At 42.8% G+C, this 21,559-nt stretch overlaps 1 protein-coding gene across 1 annotated transcript in view; it reads left to right on the top strand.

Moving 5' to 3' along the window:
* LOC146867868 (tumor necrosis factor receptor superfamily member 9-like) overlaps positions 1 to 21,559 on the top strand; it is a 73,345-nt gene that overhangs the window by 45,445 nt on the left and 6,341 nt on the right. Inside the window, exons 5-6 of the mRNA XM_085608577.1 lie at positions 3,538 to 3,604; positions 8,055 to 8,161. Coding sequence (XP_085464703.1) covers positions 3,538 to 3,604; positions 8,055 to 8,161 — 174 coding nt within the window. The remainder of the gene's footprint in view (positions 1 to 3,537; positions 3,605 to 8,054; positions 8,162 to 21,559) is intronic.

A 21,559-nucleotide genomic window follows, 5' to 3' on the forward strand; every position in this document is an offset into this window, starting at 1 on the left:
TCTCCATTGTCCGCTTCGCTAACCAAAGAATAGCAAAAGACCTTTCTCACGAGAATTCCGTCTTTCCCGAGAGCAGCGCTTACCTCTGCCCTACTACGGAATCGTTACTTCCGTTGATAAAGTAGCACATCCCTCTACTTTACCCTTCTAACAAGCACTAGCTAATTGTTTCGCTAGTATCTAAGACACATAGTTGGAGACCCAATGCTCCTGAGAAAGAAACCCAGAGTTTCGCAATTAACCCAAATGCTATTTCGTTCACGCACTTTCACACTAGAAAATGTAGTACATTCATACAGAATCCTGTCTTTCCCGAGAACAGCGAACAGTCTGTCTTACTACAGAATTATGACATACGTTAACAAAGCAGCGCTTACCTCTCCTTTGTCCTTCTATCGAGCTCAGAGAGTACCTATTACCTTTCCAGTTATAAGCGTTATCGGAATGCCAGTTGAATCCCTGGTACCTAAGACCAGAATTTCACAGGTAACCTTCGCTGTCATACACACTTCTCTCATGCAGAAAATGTCTCTAATGGCAACACACGACGATACTACCGAATCGAACCCAGACAATGCGTCGTGCAACTTCAATTGTCACACGTTTCCCCTGTGTACCTACAGGGCAACAACAATTCCGTCTTTCCCAAGAGCAGCGCTTACCTCTGCTCTACTATGGAACCGTTACAAACTTCCGACTTCCTACATCCCAGAAGCCGTGCTAACGACATAGAACTCGACGCGACTCAACATAGAGTGTTAGTACATAAATCAATACCAATCAATAACCAATAATCAATAAGCAATGTACAAGCAATAATCACCAAACCAAAACAATAACAACCATCATACTGCTACCAGAAAAACTGCTGCAGCGTGGAGTACAAAATCCCTCCCTCCGTCACAGACCAAAGATCTCACAAACACACACTCTCCATACATTCGCTGGTGGGGCCCATAACACCAACATTCACTCACCATCAATCTGTGTTTCTCGGGAGGCGATTATCTTCCAAACGCTGACATGAAAGGAATTACCTCTTTACCATAATGAGCAACAAATCTACGCAACATTCTGATACTCATTAGGACCTGAACTTCACCTTTAGTATTCCTCTCATAAATCAGGACGGATCAGTTAGTTGCTGGTTTAGGTTGATTTCCAATTCTCTAATTTACCTTTAAATTAATACATTTTCAATGAATAAACAACCCAACTCATTCTGTAGTTAATCAATTCAATCTTTATCTAATTAATGCAAATTAAATCATTCGTTTATTCAAGCCGCCAATCATCATATTTACCTATTCTGGCTAATCGTCGTCCTCTAAGTCAAATCCGGTAGTCTCGCAAATCTATGCCCATCAAATTTAGTAATTTCAGTTCATCAGGAGTTTGGGCATTAATTCAGTCCGTCAAAGATTCAGGGAAACAGCTGTCCTGCAGCGTCACCGTCCTCTCCGTCAGCATAACGACAGGAAAACGAGAAAAAGGATAATCAGAGATCGTCCGACAGGGTTCACATGGAATAATGTCTCTTAGGTCATCAGTCTTGCTTGTTCCGGATTTAAGAGGCATCTTATTGTTCTTCTGAAATGCTGGCTTGATTCCCAGGGTGACCTTGGTGGGTACAGTCTGGTTAGGGTCACGACGAGGCCACTGTTGCTGGCGTTAGCGCAGGCGCACTTCACCCAAAACCTCGTGTAGCGTCGTCAGTCAAGTCAGGTACCGTAGGCAGCCATTTTGTGGCAGACCCAAATGGTCAACTTAAGCAAAAGAAACACAAAACGCAATTAATACATAGAAATAACTAATACAATGTTATTCCCTCGCTAATACCCATATGTGTATGTATTTATCTAGCAGAAAGCAACACTCAAGCGGTTTATACTTACTAAATAAAGCACAAATCACAAATACATCACAAAAGCAACATATATCATGCAATATTCTAATTGTCTACCATTAGTATGCGTACATAATTTAGTTTACAAATTAATTAAGTCATGCAAATGCAATCCCACGTGTATTTCAGTTATTAATAAGATTGGTTAATAATTTTCACTTCATTCCATAAGTTCGATTATTATTAATTAATTAATCTAATTAGTATAAACATTCAAAATAGGGAGGGTATACAAAAAAAAATGTCATTGTCCGCTCCAGCACACCCTGCTAACCATGTATGACTTGCTTAATCTTCTTTTAAATCATGGGCCTTCATTACTGTTTTGTACTATTATTCTGTCATCATGACCTGCCATCAGGCGCATTTTATTTTATGTCAGCCTTCCTTCTTTTGATTAGTTTGATTTTTTTCTCTGCACAATGTCTTAGCCCTTGGGTTGCTTCCCCATTGCCCGTCTCTTTGGAACGTGGGTTTTTTGTTTTACTCATTTCTCATGTTTATGTCTCTTCTACTTCATTTCTGTCTGTTTCGCACTTCAGGATCCTCTATATCTCCCTTCTTTTCATAAATCCAACATGTCATTCTTTCAATTTTCCTACTTTCCTCCTTCCTTCTTTTCCATCCAGCCTTTCTTCTTTTCCCCCTTTTCTTCCTCTCACCCTACACTCTTTCTTCCCCTTTATTATAATAATGTATAATTCCCCCCCATTTTTGTCCTCTGTTTGTTAATGCCAGCGATTATCTTTCAAGTCACTTTTGCATCATGAGCAGTATATATAAGAGGGATCTCATGTTAAATGAAATAACTCCACCTCCACCCTAAAACAATTCTCATTGATATCTGCTGTTATCCTGCACGAAAACTTGAGAGGGAAACAAAAATACAAAAAGTCAGATGGAACAGGGAGCTCCTACCAGCTTAGGGTGGGCGCAATTCCAGTGGCCGTATGAAGCCGACCCATCATATAGCCGTGGAGCTATTTGCTTTATAATGGAGTCCCCTTTAATGGTCATGCCACAGTTATACAGAACAGGTGTCAAACTGACATGTTAGAGTTCTTTTTGCGCTTTTGGCAATAGGTTTTGATAACATTAATTACATTAATGGATATGTTCAAAATAAGAACGCAAGAGTATGTACCCTATGGTATTCGATGTTGTCCAGGTGATTAGGCAGAACTTTAGGCCACTCGTTCGAAAGTAACCATCTAACTCCAGGTTCACCTGCAAATCATTGATTTCAGGTCTGTTAGATCAAAGCAAGCAAAGCAAGACTACAACACCCATAATGCATTAGATTGTCACAATAAAGGTCCTGAACAGGAAATAGCGTGACTAAGGGCCTAGGTGGAGGTGCTCATACTAACAAATGCTCTAACCTAAATCACGACGTTGATGCAAGTTGACGGTGCATGCTGTCTAACGCTGGACACATCACTGAAATGTTGACTGTTTGCTGCTTTGTACAAATGTGTGACCCCAGTGAGTCATAAAGTGAATTCGACCTATTTAATATGCAAAGGAGAGAATGCTTTTCACATCAACTAATTTATCTGAAATATAAAGATTGCGCTTGCTTGTTCTTCCTTTGATTGCCATCAATTAATTAATGTCTTTTGTTGTTGAAGGTTGCCAGAAATGTCCCCCGGAGTCATTCAACAATGAGACAAATGGCTCCTGTAAGCCATGGACAAAGTAAGTTGATGTTTTCCATTTCTATACAATAAGAATGACATTATTTGTTTCTAAATAGGAATACCCTATCGCATTGCTTCCAAACCTTTTTAGAACTATGACCCAAGTTTTAGAAAGACAAACTTTCGCAACCCCTCTATCCTTAATAGACATGAGGCATGCAATTTTTTTTATGTTACTAAAGCATTAGGTGGTAGCATACTGTAATTTACAGGCAACACATTTTCTATTGAATTGGCCACTACACTTGCAGAGACATACTAAAAATACTATATTGCACACAAATGATAGTGTGTGAAATCAGGTTTCGGTGAATATATTTAATTTGTGCATCACCAAGTAAAGTCTATTGATTTGTTATGTTTCTGTTAAAAGCTTTGTTTACATCACACTTCTGAATTACAAAAATTGTGCTTTGTTTTTTCTTTCCTAACTGCTGAATGTGTGAGTTCATTTACAGGAACTCACATTGTGTTGTGTTACAAAAACTGACATCCTACAGCCTTTCCATTCACACTATCTGTACCCTAGCAAGATAGTCATAAAGTTTACTTTACTTTCTTTTTCTGACTGCAAAGTGAGTGGAGTTTGTAATTACCAATCCTCATATTAAAAAATAAGCAGAAATGTGTCAGAAGACATGGCCTGACATTTTACCGCTGTCATTGAAGCACACCAAACTTGACAAAATAAATACAGAGTTTAAAGGTATCTTTATTTATTGCTTGGATTTTGCTACCCACCAAAAATAGGCTCGGGACACACTAGACGGTCAAGCTCCAAAGTTTGAAAAACACTGCCCTATAGGACAAAGAAATCTGGGGTTCAGGTAAAGTTGTCCTTGTGATGGATGCCCTAATCAGACACCTTAACATCCTGATCGGAAGACGAATCCAAGCATGTTTGATTACCCAACATGCCCTGCAAATATCAAAGCAATGACAAATAAGTCACAATTTTTTCGTTTTTCTGTTACAGAAAATTACATAATTTCCAGCAAACGTACCCTCATCCAATGTTTCCACACATCTTCTGATTAAAACTGTACCACTCATGTGTGGGTAAGCTTAGTGCATGGGAGAGGTATAGGTCAAACCTTTGACCTTTAAAAGACTACATTGACTTCACATGGTCACAGTTTTCTCCTGTCCATTATGACAGACCTAAGCACACTTGAGATACTGTTTTAATCAGTAAAAGTGTTGATAGGCTGGGTGGTGAGACGTGTGCTGTTACTGACTAATTTCAGAATGTTCTGTCACAGAAATAAGAGGCAATTCTATTTCTGAGCCAAAGTTTGCTTGCAAGGCATTCTGTGTAGTTTTCAGAAATGTCTCAGGTTCGAAGGTTTCCCTAGAAACAGGCCGACCATAGGCCAAAATGCTACAGCTACCCACATCCCAAAAATCAACCTCTTTCTAAGCTTCTTTCATGTACTTGCTGTTTGTGCTTCATGTCTGTGCTTGTGGGCCTTTCCTGTCTCGTACGATAGGACCACCCAGGGTTATGAATTGCCATTTTAAGCAGGAAAAAAGTGCCAATGCAGGATGGTATGACAGTTGCTATTATCTATTGAAGCTCCCTATATTTTTGGTTTCCTAAGTCTGTGTCCACAAATCCACTGTTTCAAATACGCCCTCAGCATTTCCTCACTTTATTGGTGATGCCGATTTCAGAGTGATTCAAATGATGCCCTTTCCCTAAACTCAGAATCTTGGGAACATTTCAAAATACATAGTATTTATAAACCCCAACATATATTAATTTACGTTTCGACTATGAAGTGTTGCAGAGTCAGTACAAAGTTAAACCACAACTCGCGTGTTGGCTCTGGGTATTGTGATCCTTTGAACAACTTGTAAACACTAGATATGCCTTAAACTGGAAGAGTCTAACAAGTGTAATTAAATATTTGTTGTGGATTGGTCTTCCATGCTAAAGTTTCCCCCGAAAGCCTTGCTACCAATTTTTATTCCACTTTCAGCACTATTTTTCTGTCTCAATGATTAGTTTCTTTGGGAAATCATTAAGCAACCTCAAAAATCACCCCTTGCTGAATTTTGAATTTCGTCTACTTTTGAGGAATCTACAGGTTGGTGGGATTTCCCATGGGTGTCACATTTGCTTCATTCACAAATTGCAAATAGATATGGAGCATAAACAGGAAATCTTGTGTGCTTCCTTAGGCTAAGAAAAAATCCAAGCATAGTTTGGCTCCTTTATTTGGAACAGACATGCAGCGCCTTCTTCACACTTCGTATTGTGAGAGAATAAGGCCAGAGCTGTGTGTCTGTGCCACTGCAAGGAGCCACACACGGCTTGTATTTTTTTTCCTTAACTGTTTGTCTGTGCCCCTAAAGGAGCCAGATGCTGCAGGGATTTTTTTTAAGCCTCTTAAAAAAATGCAAATACTGTCTGGATTATTTGTAGGCCATATACTTTCGTGCTGTGTCCCTCAGGTACTGTTTGGATTTGTTCCTAGCCTAAAAAACCCCTAACGACATCTAGCCCCTTGCTGGGACATACATGTCTGTGTCTGTGCCCCAGACAGGAGCAAGACACATGTTGCATTCGTTTCTTAGACCACAAAAAGACCCAAACAGCCTCTTGCTCTTTTCTGGAACGCAGACGTGTGTGTCTGTGTCCGAAAAACGAGCCTGCATCTGCTTGGATTTTTTCTTAATCTAAGAAAAATCCATACAACATTTGCCTTCTTGCTAGGGCGCAGGGCTATGACTCTGTGCCACAAAAATGAGCAAGTTGCTTCCTGGATTTCTCCTTAGACAACAGCCTCTGTCTCTTTGCTGGGGCACAGACTTCTGTGTCTGTGCCCCAGCAACGAAACAGAGGCTTCTGAAGGAAGTGACCCGATTAGGGGCACCTGGGTCACTCGCGACCACCGCTCAGGCTTCCATACAAATGAAGTTCAGTCTGACCAGCCTCCTGGGATTGCTGCAGAGGGAGTGACTTCAGCAAGCATGGTGATACATTATGTACAATTCAGAAACAACAAAGACATGCCCTGACTGGAATTTTCCAGTTGGAAGCAGTTGAACAAAGAAGGTACAGAAGGTTGAGTTTTGATCCTGAGACTGGGCACACGCTAGCTTAATGCCAAGGTTGTTCTGCCTGTGCCCGTTGCTCTAAGGGTGGGAGCAGGCCTATCTAGTGGGAAAGGTATGCGCTAATAAGAACAGTGTATTCATTAGTACAGCATGGCTCAACCTAGGAGAAACGAAAACTATCGGAGCTGCTTTCAGAAGAGGCAGAGAGAGGAATTAGTTTTGATTATGACTCAAAATGGCGGACAAACACAAAATGGTGCTGCAAATGCTAACTTAGGGCACACGATACATAAACAGCACAGCTAAAACATTTTATTCCAACACTTCTTTGAATTTTTGTTTGCCTAAGAAAAAAAATCAATCAGTGTCTGTCTCCTTTCTGGGGCAAGACACCATAGAACTGTCCCAGCAAGGAGCTAGACACACTGGATTTTTAAATATGCTAAAAAAACTAAACAGTGTCCAATGTATGCTTAAACCCAGAGTTTGACAAAGGGCTTCACTTGGTCAGTTAAATTGAAGTGACTAAGTAAAGAGTTATAGATTCAAGAGTGCATTCAATCTCTGTCAAAGGTGGGGATCAAAAGGCGATACATATAACATCAAAATTAAGTTGGATATGATAATACCTAAGACTAAGGAAGTGCCTAAGAGACAATAGTGATGATCGTTGAAGGTACACGTTCTAATATGTACATAGGTAGTACATCCCTTACTAGATTAGTTGAGAGTAATTCACCCCACTATATCTAAGTTGAAGGGAGATAAACTTAGAAGCAAGACGGAAAACTGAAAAAAGTAACAGGCAAAAAGAGAGAATAGGAGCTATCAAAAGCTTGGAACCCCAGCAAGGCAGACTGCTTGTCTTCTAAGGTGGATTAAATGGGTCTAATGATGATAACAGCACCAACAAAAATCCCCTTTAAGACTTAAGTGTAAAATCACTGTCTACATGGTCATATCTGAAGGACTACGAATTATTCAGCACGGCGTCTTGGCTGGACTTTATGGATGGATCCTCCAATCAGATATCTTGGAATGTTTGCAATATTTACTATGTTGGGCTCTTTCTAAGCTTTGTGACCTTGCTCTTACAATTGCCTTTAACAGTAAACACAGTCCTGTGATTCTCGTTGGGTAATTAACAGCTGTTATTTCCCTCTGCTGCAGGCAATATTGCCTAATCATATCTCTGACTGTATCTCTGGTCAGTTAAATGACTGTTCTTCATCTTTGTCCTCTGTTAATTGATGTTCCATGCATCTTCTTCATGTAACTCTAGAGATGTCTAAAATAAGCAAAAATAATCCATAATTTGGGCTTGTATAAACATAGTTAGAAATATGCACTTAGCTAACCTAATGTCGTTGTTTTCTACCCCAAAGCTGTCTCAGTGAAGGCCTCGAGGTTCTGGTAAATGGATCCACCAGCAGTGACGCAGTTTGCTCTCCTCCCGTCGTCACTGTTGTTATTCCTGTAGCAGGAGTATCAGGTTAGTCAGCGCTATTTTATGTACAAATTACTTAAGTCTTTCAATGTTTCAGGAATTAGTACAGCCCTATATGCTGTCGATATGCATGTCAGTAACAACAGATGAGTCAAGGATGATAATTATTTGTTTTATCAACGAAAATGAACTACACAATTATGATTTTTAAATGACGAATTAATTTTCCGAGTTCCATACAGTCCACATATATTTGTAATATCTGTATTTTGGTTACGTTGCTTTGGTCACATCTATCAAACCCATTTTCAAATTTGGAAAAGTCTATGTTCACAAGAGTGACTTTTTCAGAAATTCTAGGAATACGTTGGGGCGCTCTCAGTTACGCTGTAATGGTAGTGCTAAAATGACCTTTTTATTAATACTTTCCTGGGTGTACCCGCTCTTACAGGGTAATATGGTTATTCTACACCAACCTATCATAATGGACAGAAAGAACCATTTGAGCACATTAGCTGGAGCCCACAGTACCTTTTCATTTGTCCCACCCATCCTTTTGGTCGCCTTAAGAGAAAGGTTCCTGGGTTGAAACTCTCCTGCATCGGTGTTGATCAGTTTTCCAGGAAGAAGTCAGCGAAGTTGCAGATGGGATGGATTATGGAGTGTTTGCCACATGTCTGACTCTTTGAACTAGATATGTAATCAACAGGAGCCCAGGATCGCCGCCTATTTGATACAAACAGCTTTCGATTATTCAAATATCTTCAAGAGCAAGCAGCAGTCAGGACCCAGGAGGGCATCATTTGTTGTGCAATCACTTTGACTCACGAGTACTTAATCCTGCATACTGGCAGTTACTCTTAATAATCTGTACTTTGGAACAGTTTCCAATGCTCAAGACTCCCGTGAAGTAATCATAAGTTCTATCGATACAGATTTGAAGTGTTATAGCCAACAATGTGCTACAGACAAGGCAATTTTAGTCTTCATAGCTATTGCTACAGCTGTTGGCTTCCTGCTCTTGGTTAAGAGTGCACAGTGGCGTAGTTAGACCTACTGTCACCCGGGTCGGATCCTAAGTTTGTCACCCGGTGCAGGTATGAGTGGCGGGTGAGGCCCACAGATTACTTGTTCTGAAGAGGGGGTTCTGGCGGCCGACGGGCGACTTGTTTTCGGGACGAGGGGGGATGGTGGTAGTCGACAGACATGTCTTGCTCACCTCTGCCGCCCCCAAAAACCGTGCTGCACGGGGCGAACCGCCCCTCCAGCTACGCCACTGTGAGTGCACACGTATGTATTAGAGACCTTAATGAAGGTGTACTCTATAAACAGTTGTATGTGAACTGTTGATTGTATGAGATGATTACATGTATCTAGAACTGAGGTGATGTTGCTGTTCTTGCTTAAAAATATATATTATAGAGTTTAATGAGCTTTGTATGATTCAGATTCATATAGGAAGCTGGTTTTGCAAGGATTTAAAAACAACTGATGAAAATCATTTTGTAAAAATCTTCTTGGGCAGTAAATCTTGGTGTTGGGGTTTAAAGTGATATAATTATGCAAAATATGTAGTATAACAATGTCGAAAGCACTCAAAACATTTCAAAGAGCATCTGAATGAATTTGTAGCAACCACTACCTGGGGAATTCTCCTGAATATTGCAGGTTTTTAAAGATATTTGCAGTAGAAATGAGGAACATTTGTGTGAAAACATGAGACAAGATACACATTAGAGATTCAATATAGATTGTAGGACTGCAAACTGGTAAATAAGGAGGTACGGTCTAGTCACTATGCAGTACGCAGACATATTGCGAAACCATAATACCACCTACAACTCCCAATACAAGCTGTCAATATTCAACACCACCACAAGGACCATCACAAAAACAGTACATGCCCCATGTGTGTTCATTGACGAAGGGGAGCGGTCACGGAGAATAAAATCCAAATTTCTCTGCACAGTCTTTAAAGTCCGAGAGAGCTATGCCCCAAATGACATAGGGAGCGTTGTTCTAAAACTGCAAATAAAGAAAGTGATGCACACATTGGCCAGTGTGTGTAGTTGATTGCAGATGGTGGGGCACCACCGAATGCCCCTGATGATGAGACACCGCTACCAGGAAGATCCCAAGAACTGTCATTCCACCCTCTATCAGTGCTACAAAGTGACTTTGTGTCACAAGCCAGCACTTTACATAGCAATCAAATAACATAGAGGCCAGCTGGTGGGTATACATGCAAACTCTGTTGGCAAGAGCTATCTAAGACACATAGGGGCATATTATCAAGACAGGCGATGAAATTATCGCCGCTTTAGCGGCAGAAAACTACTGCTAAAACGGCGATAATGGGCTTGATAATATGCTCTATGGAGTTCCAATAGAAGCCCATGTTAAATGTGAAGGACATCTAACATGGGCTTCAATTGGAATTCCATAGAGCATATTATCAAGCCCATTATCGCTGTTTTACCGGCAGTTTTCTGCCGCTAAAGCGGCGATAATCTTATCGCCTGTCTTGATAATATGCCCCATAGATCACAAAGTAAGTGATTTATTATATATTGCCAAAGCACTGGGCCAAGAAAAGTTACCTGGCAAAGGATTCTGTATTTTACTGCAAATGTCTACCCAAGTCAACATAATGAAGTGTACGAATGGGTAGAACAGGACAGGGAAATCAGTACACAACAGAGCTAATAGGAAGGGTAGCATATATGTAAATATAAAGGCAGTGGCTAAGGCTTAAGCATGGGTTAAGAATGCAATTAGGGCAGGTTTGGGAACAGCAGCCAGAAATATGGGGCCATTTTATTTTATTTGGTTGTTTCTACAACTACAACAGAGCTGCTTATGAATCTGGCCCAAAATGTCATTTTCCTACGAAAGCAAAAATTGTTGCACTGTCTTTGATTGAAGAAGCTTCTTTCTGAGGAAGGGTAAGGATTTCTACAAACCAAACATAACAGGCAAAACAGATCAACAGGAGTGGAAGAGTTTACACTCCTAAAACTAAGGGGCAATGTAAGCACTGCAGAACAAGAGCATGGCCAGAGCTCCCAGCTGAGGAACAGAGGTCACAGGAGATTCATGGAACAAGGTCAACGACAGAGATAGCAAGTTCTGTAACTGAGGGACGGCAGATAGTGTGGAGCCGGAGTGCCATCACAGGAACCGATGGTCACAGCAGATACAGAAAAAGAGGAGAAGGAAATGCACGTTCAGGACCTGAGGGGCAGCTGGGTCTTGGCATAGTTAGAGCACTATTCTGGGGTGGAGGCCACACCCGATATCGTAGAACGAGAAAACAGATATACCCAGGGACATCCTAAGGATTTTGGGGGCCCTGGGCCAAGTGTGTTTTGAGGGCCCTGGGCCAAGCGTATTTTGAGGGCCCGTGTTTGGAAAAGCTTTACATTTATGATCCAATGTCAGCTCTTTCATAAACTCTTTGGGTAGGTCCCTGACAGTGCACAGGAAAACTCATCCAAATTCTAATGTGTTTGCATCTAATATTCAGGGATAGTTACAGTGTGTTTTTAATATTGTAACACAGCAGCAGCTCACCAATATTACTGCAAATAATCTCTGTGACACCCTCCCACTGCACATATGTGAGGCCTTGTTTTGATCTAAAAGAAACGTTTTTATGGATGTTGCATGAAACATAATTGCAACATTTCTCTACAAAATGTCTGTATTGGCCTCTCACACATAATGTACATTAAAATAAATTAAAGGAAAACAGTATTTAAAACAATCTGTTTAAGAAAGGTCATTAGGGAGGGATTCTGCAGGACAGAGCTGGCTCTGTCAGGGGGGCCCTGAAAGCCTGGGGCCCAGGGCCAGAGCGCACTTTGCCCATTGCTTAAAACGTCTCTGGATATACCAGCTCAGCGACATTGCAGAAGAATGCAGGTTGAGAACATCGTGGGTAACATAAATAGGTAAAACCTCAGCAAGAAACAAATTTACCATACATGGGTCAAATGCAAGGCACGAGACAGACATTCCTGGGCTCTCGGAAATTCCCCTCAGGCACGTTTCTCGGAAAATGTCACGAGTCATTCAGGAAATAGGGCAACAAAGGGCTAAACAGCTACAAATACACAGGAACAGAGTGCAACAGGGAAATATCTGCGTGCTTTTTTTGATAAGCATCGAAAGTTCAGGTGAACGCAGTCACATTGCAGGAACTCTTAACAAGCATTTGTAAAAGTTAATACCTCTATCCTCACCAAGCATGGAGATGTTAACATTTTTTTCTCGCAAACATATGTCATAAAAAGAAAGGGGAAAAGTGGAGTGTTCTATGCTCACAACAACAATTTTAAATTAAAGATAAAACCATCGCACATCATTTAAAACAAATAGTACTTCTGCTTCTAGTCCGCTTGTGTAGATAGAATTCCTATAGAAACCCTGTTTTGGTCTAATGCTTATCATAGGAGAATGGGATTCTTATTGGAGAAAAGAAAATTAAATACTGGCTTTGAATTACTATGACTTGAAGACATACTGCAAACACACAAGGATGACTACAAAACATTAAAGGATAGAGAAAACACTCCCTGTATGAGATCTGTTGGCTTTGTCAATGCTTTTTTTGGCCATGTTGTACAGCAGCACAGCATATGTGCAGAATGGCTGAAAAGCACTTTCAACCGTGCTGCACAGTAGCCACGCTACTGTACAACATAACTAAAACAATCACATTTACAAAGTCAATAGATCTTGCATAAGCGAGACCTACGGACTTTGCCAGCGCTCAGTTTTCCTGGCAGGCGGGGCACGACAAACAACAAAGCTAGAGTACAGGGGGCAAACAAGAATGTGGGAGGGGGTTGATTTGGGTAGCAAGCAATGCAGGAGGAGAATAGGTGTCACGGTGCAAGCAACAATGCAGGATGAGAGATGACAGAGCAAATAACAATGAGGCTATCAACGACGGGGAAACAATGATGTGGCAAGCAAAGAGGGGGCAACAACTACAATAGGGTAAGAAACAGGGCAAGCAACAACAGGGCAAGAACAAGAGGGCAGGAAACAGCAGGGCAATAACAACGGGGCAAGCAATCACAACAGGGCAACAATGACAGAGCAACAACAATGGAGCTAGCAACAACAATGGAGCAACAATAACATGGCACTGAAGTGGGGGGAAAAAACCCCAAACACATACACTTTTGTGGAGCACTACAACTAAAAAAATGTAAAGCACCTCTGAAAGCCCACAAGCAGTGGAAGGTCACAGGGTACTGAAAGGAAGCAGTACTTGGCCATGCTCCAGGGGAGGGGCAAACACACGAAGAGGATCAACTTTTTAAGGTGGTGCAGCAGCTCTGGACATCTCCGTTGGCTGGAGAGGTTGATGGTTCAAAAGATTTTGGAAATCAGGTAGCTGGTTTTTTCCAACTCCGAATCACTAACATCTATGACGAACTTAACTATCAAAACAAAAAAATTGCATGCTGCAATCCTCAAGTAGTGAGCTTCAGTTGGAACCTTTTTTCACTCTGGAGTCCAAGAACCAACAGCCTAACTTGCTCACGGTCTTTCCATCGCTTACCCCTACAATCATTTAACAACATCTCCTTAATATTAAGTTAGACTCACCCTTGGAATCGTGCAGACCTGCAATTCTGCACATGGTGGCTGGTACTGTTGCATGCCCTCTTGCATCTTTAATCAATAACGGTATCTCCTCTGGCTGCTATCCACAGCTATGCAAGGAGGTCGTGATCAGGCCTTCTTAAATGCCCAATCTTGATAGTAAAGATCTTAAAAACTATCGTCCGATAGTCTTCCTACTTCCACTACCTCCCAAGATTCTTGAGAGACACTTGAATGGCCACCCGATGAAGTTTGTGGAAGATCAGGGATGGTTGGACATATCTCAGTTCGGCTTCTGGAAACATAATGGAACCGAAACCGCATTGGTCTTGGCCATGGACTACATTAGGCGGCTAGTGGATGAAGAGCAAGGCACAGCTCTGATTTTTTTAGATCTGTCCATGGTCTTTGAGACCATGTCCACTTCTCTGATGACTGATCACCTACAAGAAATAGGTATTGCCGATAGGGCTATTGTATTATAGTTCTTCTTCCTTAAGGACAGCTCTCAGAGGGAAATTCCTAACCAGTACTACTCTGATGGTTTTTTTGCCATGTGGCATACTGCAGCGCTCATCTTTGAGCCCTATATTAGTTCATCTTTACGTTTCTCCACTTGCCACCATTATTCGCTCTTATAAGCTGTATGCGGTATCATACGCTGACGACACCCTGATCATTGGGTCCATCCCTAATAACTCAGCAGCTACCACAGATAATTTCTCACACTGTATGTTTGCGGTCTCAGACTGGATGGAAAAGAATGTCCTTAAACTCAATGGCCAGACAACCAAGGTGTTGCTCTTTGGGATGCAAGCCTCGATTTGGAATAACAATTGGTGGCCGGACACCTTAGGCACCCTCCCTACTCCAGCTGAGAAGGCCAAAAATCTTGGGGGATTCTAGATAGCGATCTCTCGCTTCATGGACTGGCAATCGTACAGTTGTGACCTGTTTCTGGCTCATAAGGAAGTTAAATAAAATCTTCTCCTTTATTCCTCTCTCGGCGCGGAAGCAGGTTTCCCTGACATTGGTCATGTCCAGAATTAATTATTGTAACGCTCTCTGGACTCTAATATCAGCACCCAGGCAAAGTTGCAGGCAGCACAGAACACACTCGCCAGGGCGATCCTTGACATACCTAAGTGTAAAATCAGCTGCTGGGGGGCCGCGTGAGCTGCCGTAGCTCCCCATCAGGAAGCGTATTATGTTTAAGGCTATCAGTATTGTACATAAGCCTGTCCACCAATCGGGTCCAGCTGGGATTAGGGAGATGCTCCACCGGTACATTCCAGGAAGACATCTCCGTTCAGTCCATCACAATTTGGTTATAATGCCTAGAGTCCGGAAGAAGAGATGGGGGGGGGGGACAGAACCTTCTAAGTCGCTGCAGTCAGACTCTGGAACTCGCTCTCCCAATCTGTGACAGCGATCAATGGGCACTTGCCTTTTAGAAAGGCTCTTAAGACTTAGTTATATACTATTTAAGCAGCCCCTTCTTAGCATGTAGATGTTTGATTTGCCACTGGTTTGCAGCGGACTTCTGTGACCACAGCACCTTGATGCCTACGGGTAATTGTTGCGCTTCATAAAAATCTAAATCAAATCAAACCAAATCTGAAGCCAGACAAAAGGACAAAAGAGAAGAAAGGAAATGAGAACAACAGTGAAGCCAACCAGTGGAAAGCAATGGGCTGGCTCAAAGCCCCCTATATGCTAACAAGACGTCTCATAGGCGCCAGGGCATGCACTGTCTCAGATGAGGCCTAAAATAAGCCATTTCACTATCTACCCTAAATTTGGTGGGTCTTGTGTGTGCTTTCTCCTTGTATGTCCTTTCTCCAAGGTCCCTGCTCCGCAGGACTGTCAGAGAAAAAACTTCTGTTGAAGAGAGCCAACTGAGACTTTGTCGACGGAAACGTACTATTTGCCATTCTCTAAATGAGTCGATTTCGGACCAAGAGTTTCGCACACAGGGTGCTCCATTGTGTTTGCGATGGAGTATGTTCTCGGCCAAACCCTAAACCAGGTCCTTAAGTTCTGGGAGTAGTGGACATCACATGTATAGCTCACCTAACTCAAATACAAAACAAAACAAGCCATAACCAGGCAGGGGAGCTCTGTGTGCCTGGGGGTGCCTGAAATGAAAGTACTACACAACATCTTTATCAGTCGAAAGAGTTCTCTTAAAGCTACGGGAAGCCGTTTTATTGTTTGATATGTGTCCAGTTTTAAAGCAAGCATCGATTTTCCATGCAGAATTTAATGCAATTTGATTCCAAGAAAGAGTTAAATTATGCAATTAGACTGCATACAAGGATATTTTCAATGCCTAAAAACCCGGAGATGACAAAGTGCCATGTGCTACGTAAAGAGAAGCATGTCGGTGCGTCTAAAGGGTTTCGTTCCCAAAATTGGGCTATGATAGCGGCACGTGCCCGGGCCTGCTGGCCTACTGCGCCTCCGCCTCTGCTGCGTCATAGTGTTTTACCACAGAATCGGAGATTATGAGAATCACTTGCGTAGGAGCCTCCGGGGTGTGCAAGGCAACGAGCACCACATATACTTCCGGAAATAAGACGACTTCCGTGCCCGTCTGGCATACAAACAGCTCGCCGTCTATTTTTAGAATGCTTTAGCGGAAGCAGGTAGAGTTGAGTCAAAGAATGAAATGAATAAAGTAGGTCCTGTCACTACAGCGTGCGCGGTGAGCCATGGGACGGAAAGAAATGTGGTGCCCTCGCTGCTATCGGTGAATAAAATGAGGAAACAGAGAGCCTTTTTTTATTTTCGCGGGCCAGGGGGGTTATAACAGGCCTCTGAACACAATGTGAGTAGTACATCCAGTCTTGTTCTTATCTTTGCATTTTGGCGCGAGTGATTTGTTTTTAAGTCTTAAACGCAAGACTAACACAAAAGCAGAATCCGTAGACACAGATTGGCACTAAACATGCCACTGACCCACATTGAGGGCAAGTTGAGTTCCCGGCTCCTTCCTGTTCAGCCTTTGTGCTGGTGCACCGCTGTTATGTCATGGTATGGCAAGCCACCATTCTGCCATGAACTGGGAAACTAGCAACATGTTATTAAAATGTGCATCAACTCGATCAGTTTTAGAAGAACGTCCGAAAAAATGGCCGTTAAACAGCTCAGCTGACCCACGGATTGTATTTTGCAAATCTCCTTGAAAAACTAGCTCTGAATCCAAGCTGAGGCAACTCGGCTGATCATCCTTGAAGGTGGATCAAAATGACCTCAGTTGGACTTTCTTTACCCTCTACAGCTTTGTGAGTCACTCATCTGTTGGCGATACATAAAGAGCAAGCTGTTACAGTGTAAAACATCAGTGGTTATATATTGTGTTGAGTACAATATCTACCGTACAAAAATATGTTTTTTCTTTCAGTAGTACAGCAAACTCTACACCTGGCAGCCTAAAGAGGTGTACAATGAATCCCTTAAATGTAATAGGTTGCATAGGACATGCCACAAACTGGAAACACTGCATACAAGCGCATAGTTGCCTCTGGTGGATTCTACTAATTGCTGCTTGTTTTACCCAATAACGCCATACGTATTAACCGTGGAAGGATAAGGGACTGACTCAGTCATGCCACAAATCAAACATAGAAGCCCCACAGTACACTCGAATGCAGGGTCAGCTTTAGCACTGATGTCGCCCCATGCGACAATGTTTGTTGGTGTCCTCCAATGATCACCTCCGCTACGGATTCCCTCACTACCACCCCTTAACAGTGCCCCTTGAGTCCCCATAACCATTCTCTCTCAGATGTATTTAATTAGTTTTATAGCGCCACCCATACCAATGTAGGGTATTCTGAGCACTTTAATTCACACACATATTACACTGAGACAACCACATACGTGAATGTGAAAATCAGTGTATAGGAAATGTTACATAAGCCATAGGACTAAAAGGTGTAGGAGTCACATGCAGTAGCGCTCCGTGGAGGGAGTTCCGTGAGGCGGGGCGGAGGCGGGGGAGGGGCAGGGTGGGGAAATGTAAACACCGGAATATGTATGAACGGAGGTAAGGACACATTTAAATAAATAAAACAAATTCCTTTGCGCGCGCTGCATCACAAAATGCGATGCAGCGCGCGCAACGAAATTCGTTTTATTTATTTAAATGTGTACTTACCTCCGTTCATCCATATTCCAGTGTTTACATTTCCCCGCCCCGCCTCACCGCCCCACGGAACTCCCTCCACAGACCGCTACTGGTCACATGTCATCCATACTGGTAGGCCGTATAGTTTAAGAGTGCTTGGTCTGGAGAAGCACCAACAGAATCGCCTGAAAAATAATTTATGTCCCTTCCTGCACATAAGCTATCACCCCTGCAGGCCAGGCACCCTTACAACATGATGCAAGGGTGCGTGTGCTGGCAACTTCTTTAGCGCCAGCGCTAGGGGAAACACAGGGGTGCGCCGCATTCTTGTAAATACGGCGCATCCCAGTGTTTTGAAACTGATGGAGCACAGCATTACCAATTTTGGCGTAACACCGCGCTCCACCAGTTTCTAGTAAATATGCCCCAGAGATTTTAAGCTATCTTTGCACTTGGTGCATTGTCTTACTACCATTCAAACCCATGGCCTCCACATGACTTGCATATCTTTAGCATGCACATAATTCCACTGAGCTATCCTGCTGAAATTACAATGTGTAGCTGCAGCCCAAAGTTCACACACAGGTTTTGTAGGCTATTGCATAAACCTATTAAGTCATCTCACTGGGATTTGCCACTGTAGCTCATAGGTAACACAGAGTCTCCCTGGACAAGGAATTCTTCACTCAGTTTTCTTTCTACTATTCCGGCACCTACTCCTCTGTCTGGCACTCAACCCTCTCGCTGCCATGGATGCAGAGTTGGACTTGAACAGAAAATACCCTCAACACTAAGTTAAAAGTGTCCCCCATTAGCAAATCAAATAGCTAAAAAAGTGGCCTACATTTGCAAACCAGGGCAGTTTTAAGCTTGTAAAGACAAGCTGTATAGCTGTTTTATAAGGTAGGGGAGACTGCATGCATTTATGCTTGCTGAAGGTAATATTTGTGGTAATATCAGGGAGACCTATAGTAAAAACATTCCACCAGACCAGTTGGTCTGTTGGGGTGCCTAATATGGATGCCATTTGGCATTGATTTTTTTGTTTTAAGTGAAATACTAATCTTGACTGAGGCTGTGATTCTAGCCCACTCAACAAGGGCTTTAAGGTGGTGCGACTGGTGCCAGCGCATGAGAAGCTCCTTGCCACATTCCACTATTAAAAGTGGAATGGCATATGCCATGCTGGTCTACAACAAGCACAAGATGGAGCGCAGTTGCTACTTCACCATGAAGGGGGTGCGCATGGCTTTCCAGAAGGAGAGCTTCCACATGGCCTTCGAGGATATGACTTCGACTACTTGGGTTGTAGCTGCTTGTGGGCCTGTTTTATGCCCACAAGCAGCTAGAACCCAACCCAAACAGTGAGCTGCCAGATCGGTTCTTTGGGCACCGCCAGATTGCCCATAAGGCCTGTCCAACCCTGCCTGAATGACGTGCACAACATAATCAAGGTTGACATGCTTAGTGTAGTCGAAGCCATAGCCTCGCCAGGTGGCTATATGTGTCCTTGTAAATATGGGGCATCAAAATTTGCCACCCGTGCGTCACGAAAAGTGACACACTGGTGGCGCAAGGGGCTTGTAAATTTTCCCCTTTGTGTCTATGATGCAAGGAATAACAGTGAAGTTTTACTTGTTTGGGATAGACACAACTTGGTATGCTTGGTTAAAATGAAGGAAAAAAGATGGCTGCAGCTATTCAGTTACACTAAGGCAATATTTTTTATTCCACACTTCTAAGCAGAGCGAAGTATTAACAGCATAGTCCCTCACTGCTATCCATTCTCCAAATCATGAGGGGGGTGAACGAAACCAATGGCAAAGGATGGGACAGACATAGTGACACTTGGGCAGAATGCTGAGTCAGGGACACGGACTCAAGATGAAGCACATATACCAAACCACATGCCCAGTCAACACGCACCAAAACTGCTTTAAAATACTGCAAGCCACTAGCAACAGAACCAGACTGCCCAACCTCAAACACTGGTAAGACCCGGCAGTACAACCCTAAACACTGGCCTGCCCATGCACAGACCACATTCAGGTGGTAACTTTAATTCCATCAAATGGATTTTCAGAAAACCTGTATCATTTTCATGGTACAAAACCCAAAGGAGAAAAGCATTATAAACATATTTTATTAAGAGACTCAGGGAGAAATATCACATAATGAGATTGTGTCATTTATGTATGTCAAATGAATCTAATTAATAATCTTGCTGAAATCTCCAGCAATACAAGTAAGGGGACCAGGGCAGTCACATCCACAGTTTCACCGAAGTGGACACAGCTGAAGAAGAGCGACCAAGTAGCCGGAGCTTCTGTCAGTGGCATTACCGAATGGAATGTGTCCATGTGAATCCTCCAGAGTAAGTGGCTTTTGTGGCCATCTCTTAAGGAGACTGGGGGTTCCACTGATTCCCCACATCCTCTACGGTTTCCAGTAGGGCTGCTGGTGCCCCTCAAAGAATAGAAATGACATACTGGTCTGATCCTCAGTAGTTTATATCTACCGTAACTTTTCTACATACAACTGAACTGGTATTTGAGCTGACTGGCACAGAGTCAAGACTAGATTTGCCTGGGTCATGGCCCCAGGGAAACTTGGCATGCCTGCCTGGGTCAGCCAAGATGTGCGTACCAACCATCTCAAAATCCTATGAGCAGATAACAGCACTTTCCACCATGAACCATTTTCAAAGTATCAGAGTATAATGCTCAGTTGTAGCCCTGCCTACTAGTGGGTGGTTCATGCCACAAGTTGGATAATGTTACTTGTGGTCTGTAGCAGTAACAGGTGCTACCGGATTGGGGTGGTGGTTAGGGGAAGGCGCGAGGAATGAAAAACATAGGGAAAAAAAGGACTTACCTTTAGCTACTGCCCACCGCATCTCCTCCATCCTCGTCCTCTTCCTTCTTCCTGTCCCGGCTGGCAGCAGGATGCACCCGGACACACAGGCTCCCCTGAGCAGATCACAACGCTGAAAATGCAGCGTTGTGATTTGTCTGAGTGCCATGTTTCGGTGCTTAGACGGGAACAGGGAGCCTGTGCATGTTCCTCACCATGCTGTGTAATGCATCCTGGTGGGGAACATGCAAAGTGCTCATGAACTGTTTGGTCGGCCCAAGAGGGCCGGCAAAATAGCTCATGCGCACTTAGGGAGTGTACACCACTCCTCCCCCCTGCTCTGGCCAGCCGTGCCCCACCCGAGAGCCACTGACTACAATTGGAAAAATAAACTGATAATAACATATTGTTATTTTCATTTTCCTTTTCCTTTTGAGCTGTGGGGCGACGCTCGTCGGCCTTAGCGGAGGAGCTGCCACTGGTCTGTAGAACTGGTCAGAATACTCCTGTAGAGGCATCACCAATGATAGAAACTACAGAACAACTGTTCTTTCAAATACATTTATGACTATGCAACCTAACATCATCCTGACCTTGACTCCCTTTGCCTTGACTCATAGCCTGTAACCATTGAGGCAGATGCATATCATAACCATAGGATTCCTCGTCCTGTTTCATGGTGGCCAACACCTTAAGTATCTCCCTATGCAGGCTTCAACATTGCATTATTTCTTTCCCCTTTCCACCTCTAGCCTTGAAAAGTCAGTGTTTCCATAATAGGTATAAGCTTCCTGACTCATGCCATTGAAAGTTAATGTTTTATCCTAAAACCTCTGCTC

Source organism: Triturus cristatus, chromosome 1_2 (genome assembly GCF_964204655.1).
Source record: "Triturus cristatus chromosome 1_2, aTriCri1.1, whole genome shotgun sequence".
Taxonomy (NCBI): domain Eukaryota; kingdom Metazoa; phylum Chordata; class Amphibia; order Caudata; family Salamandridae; genus Triturus; species Triturus cristatus.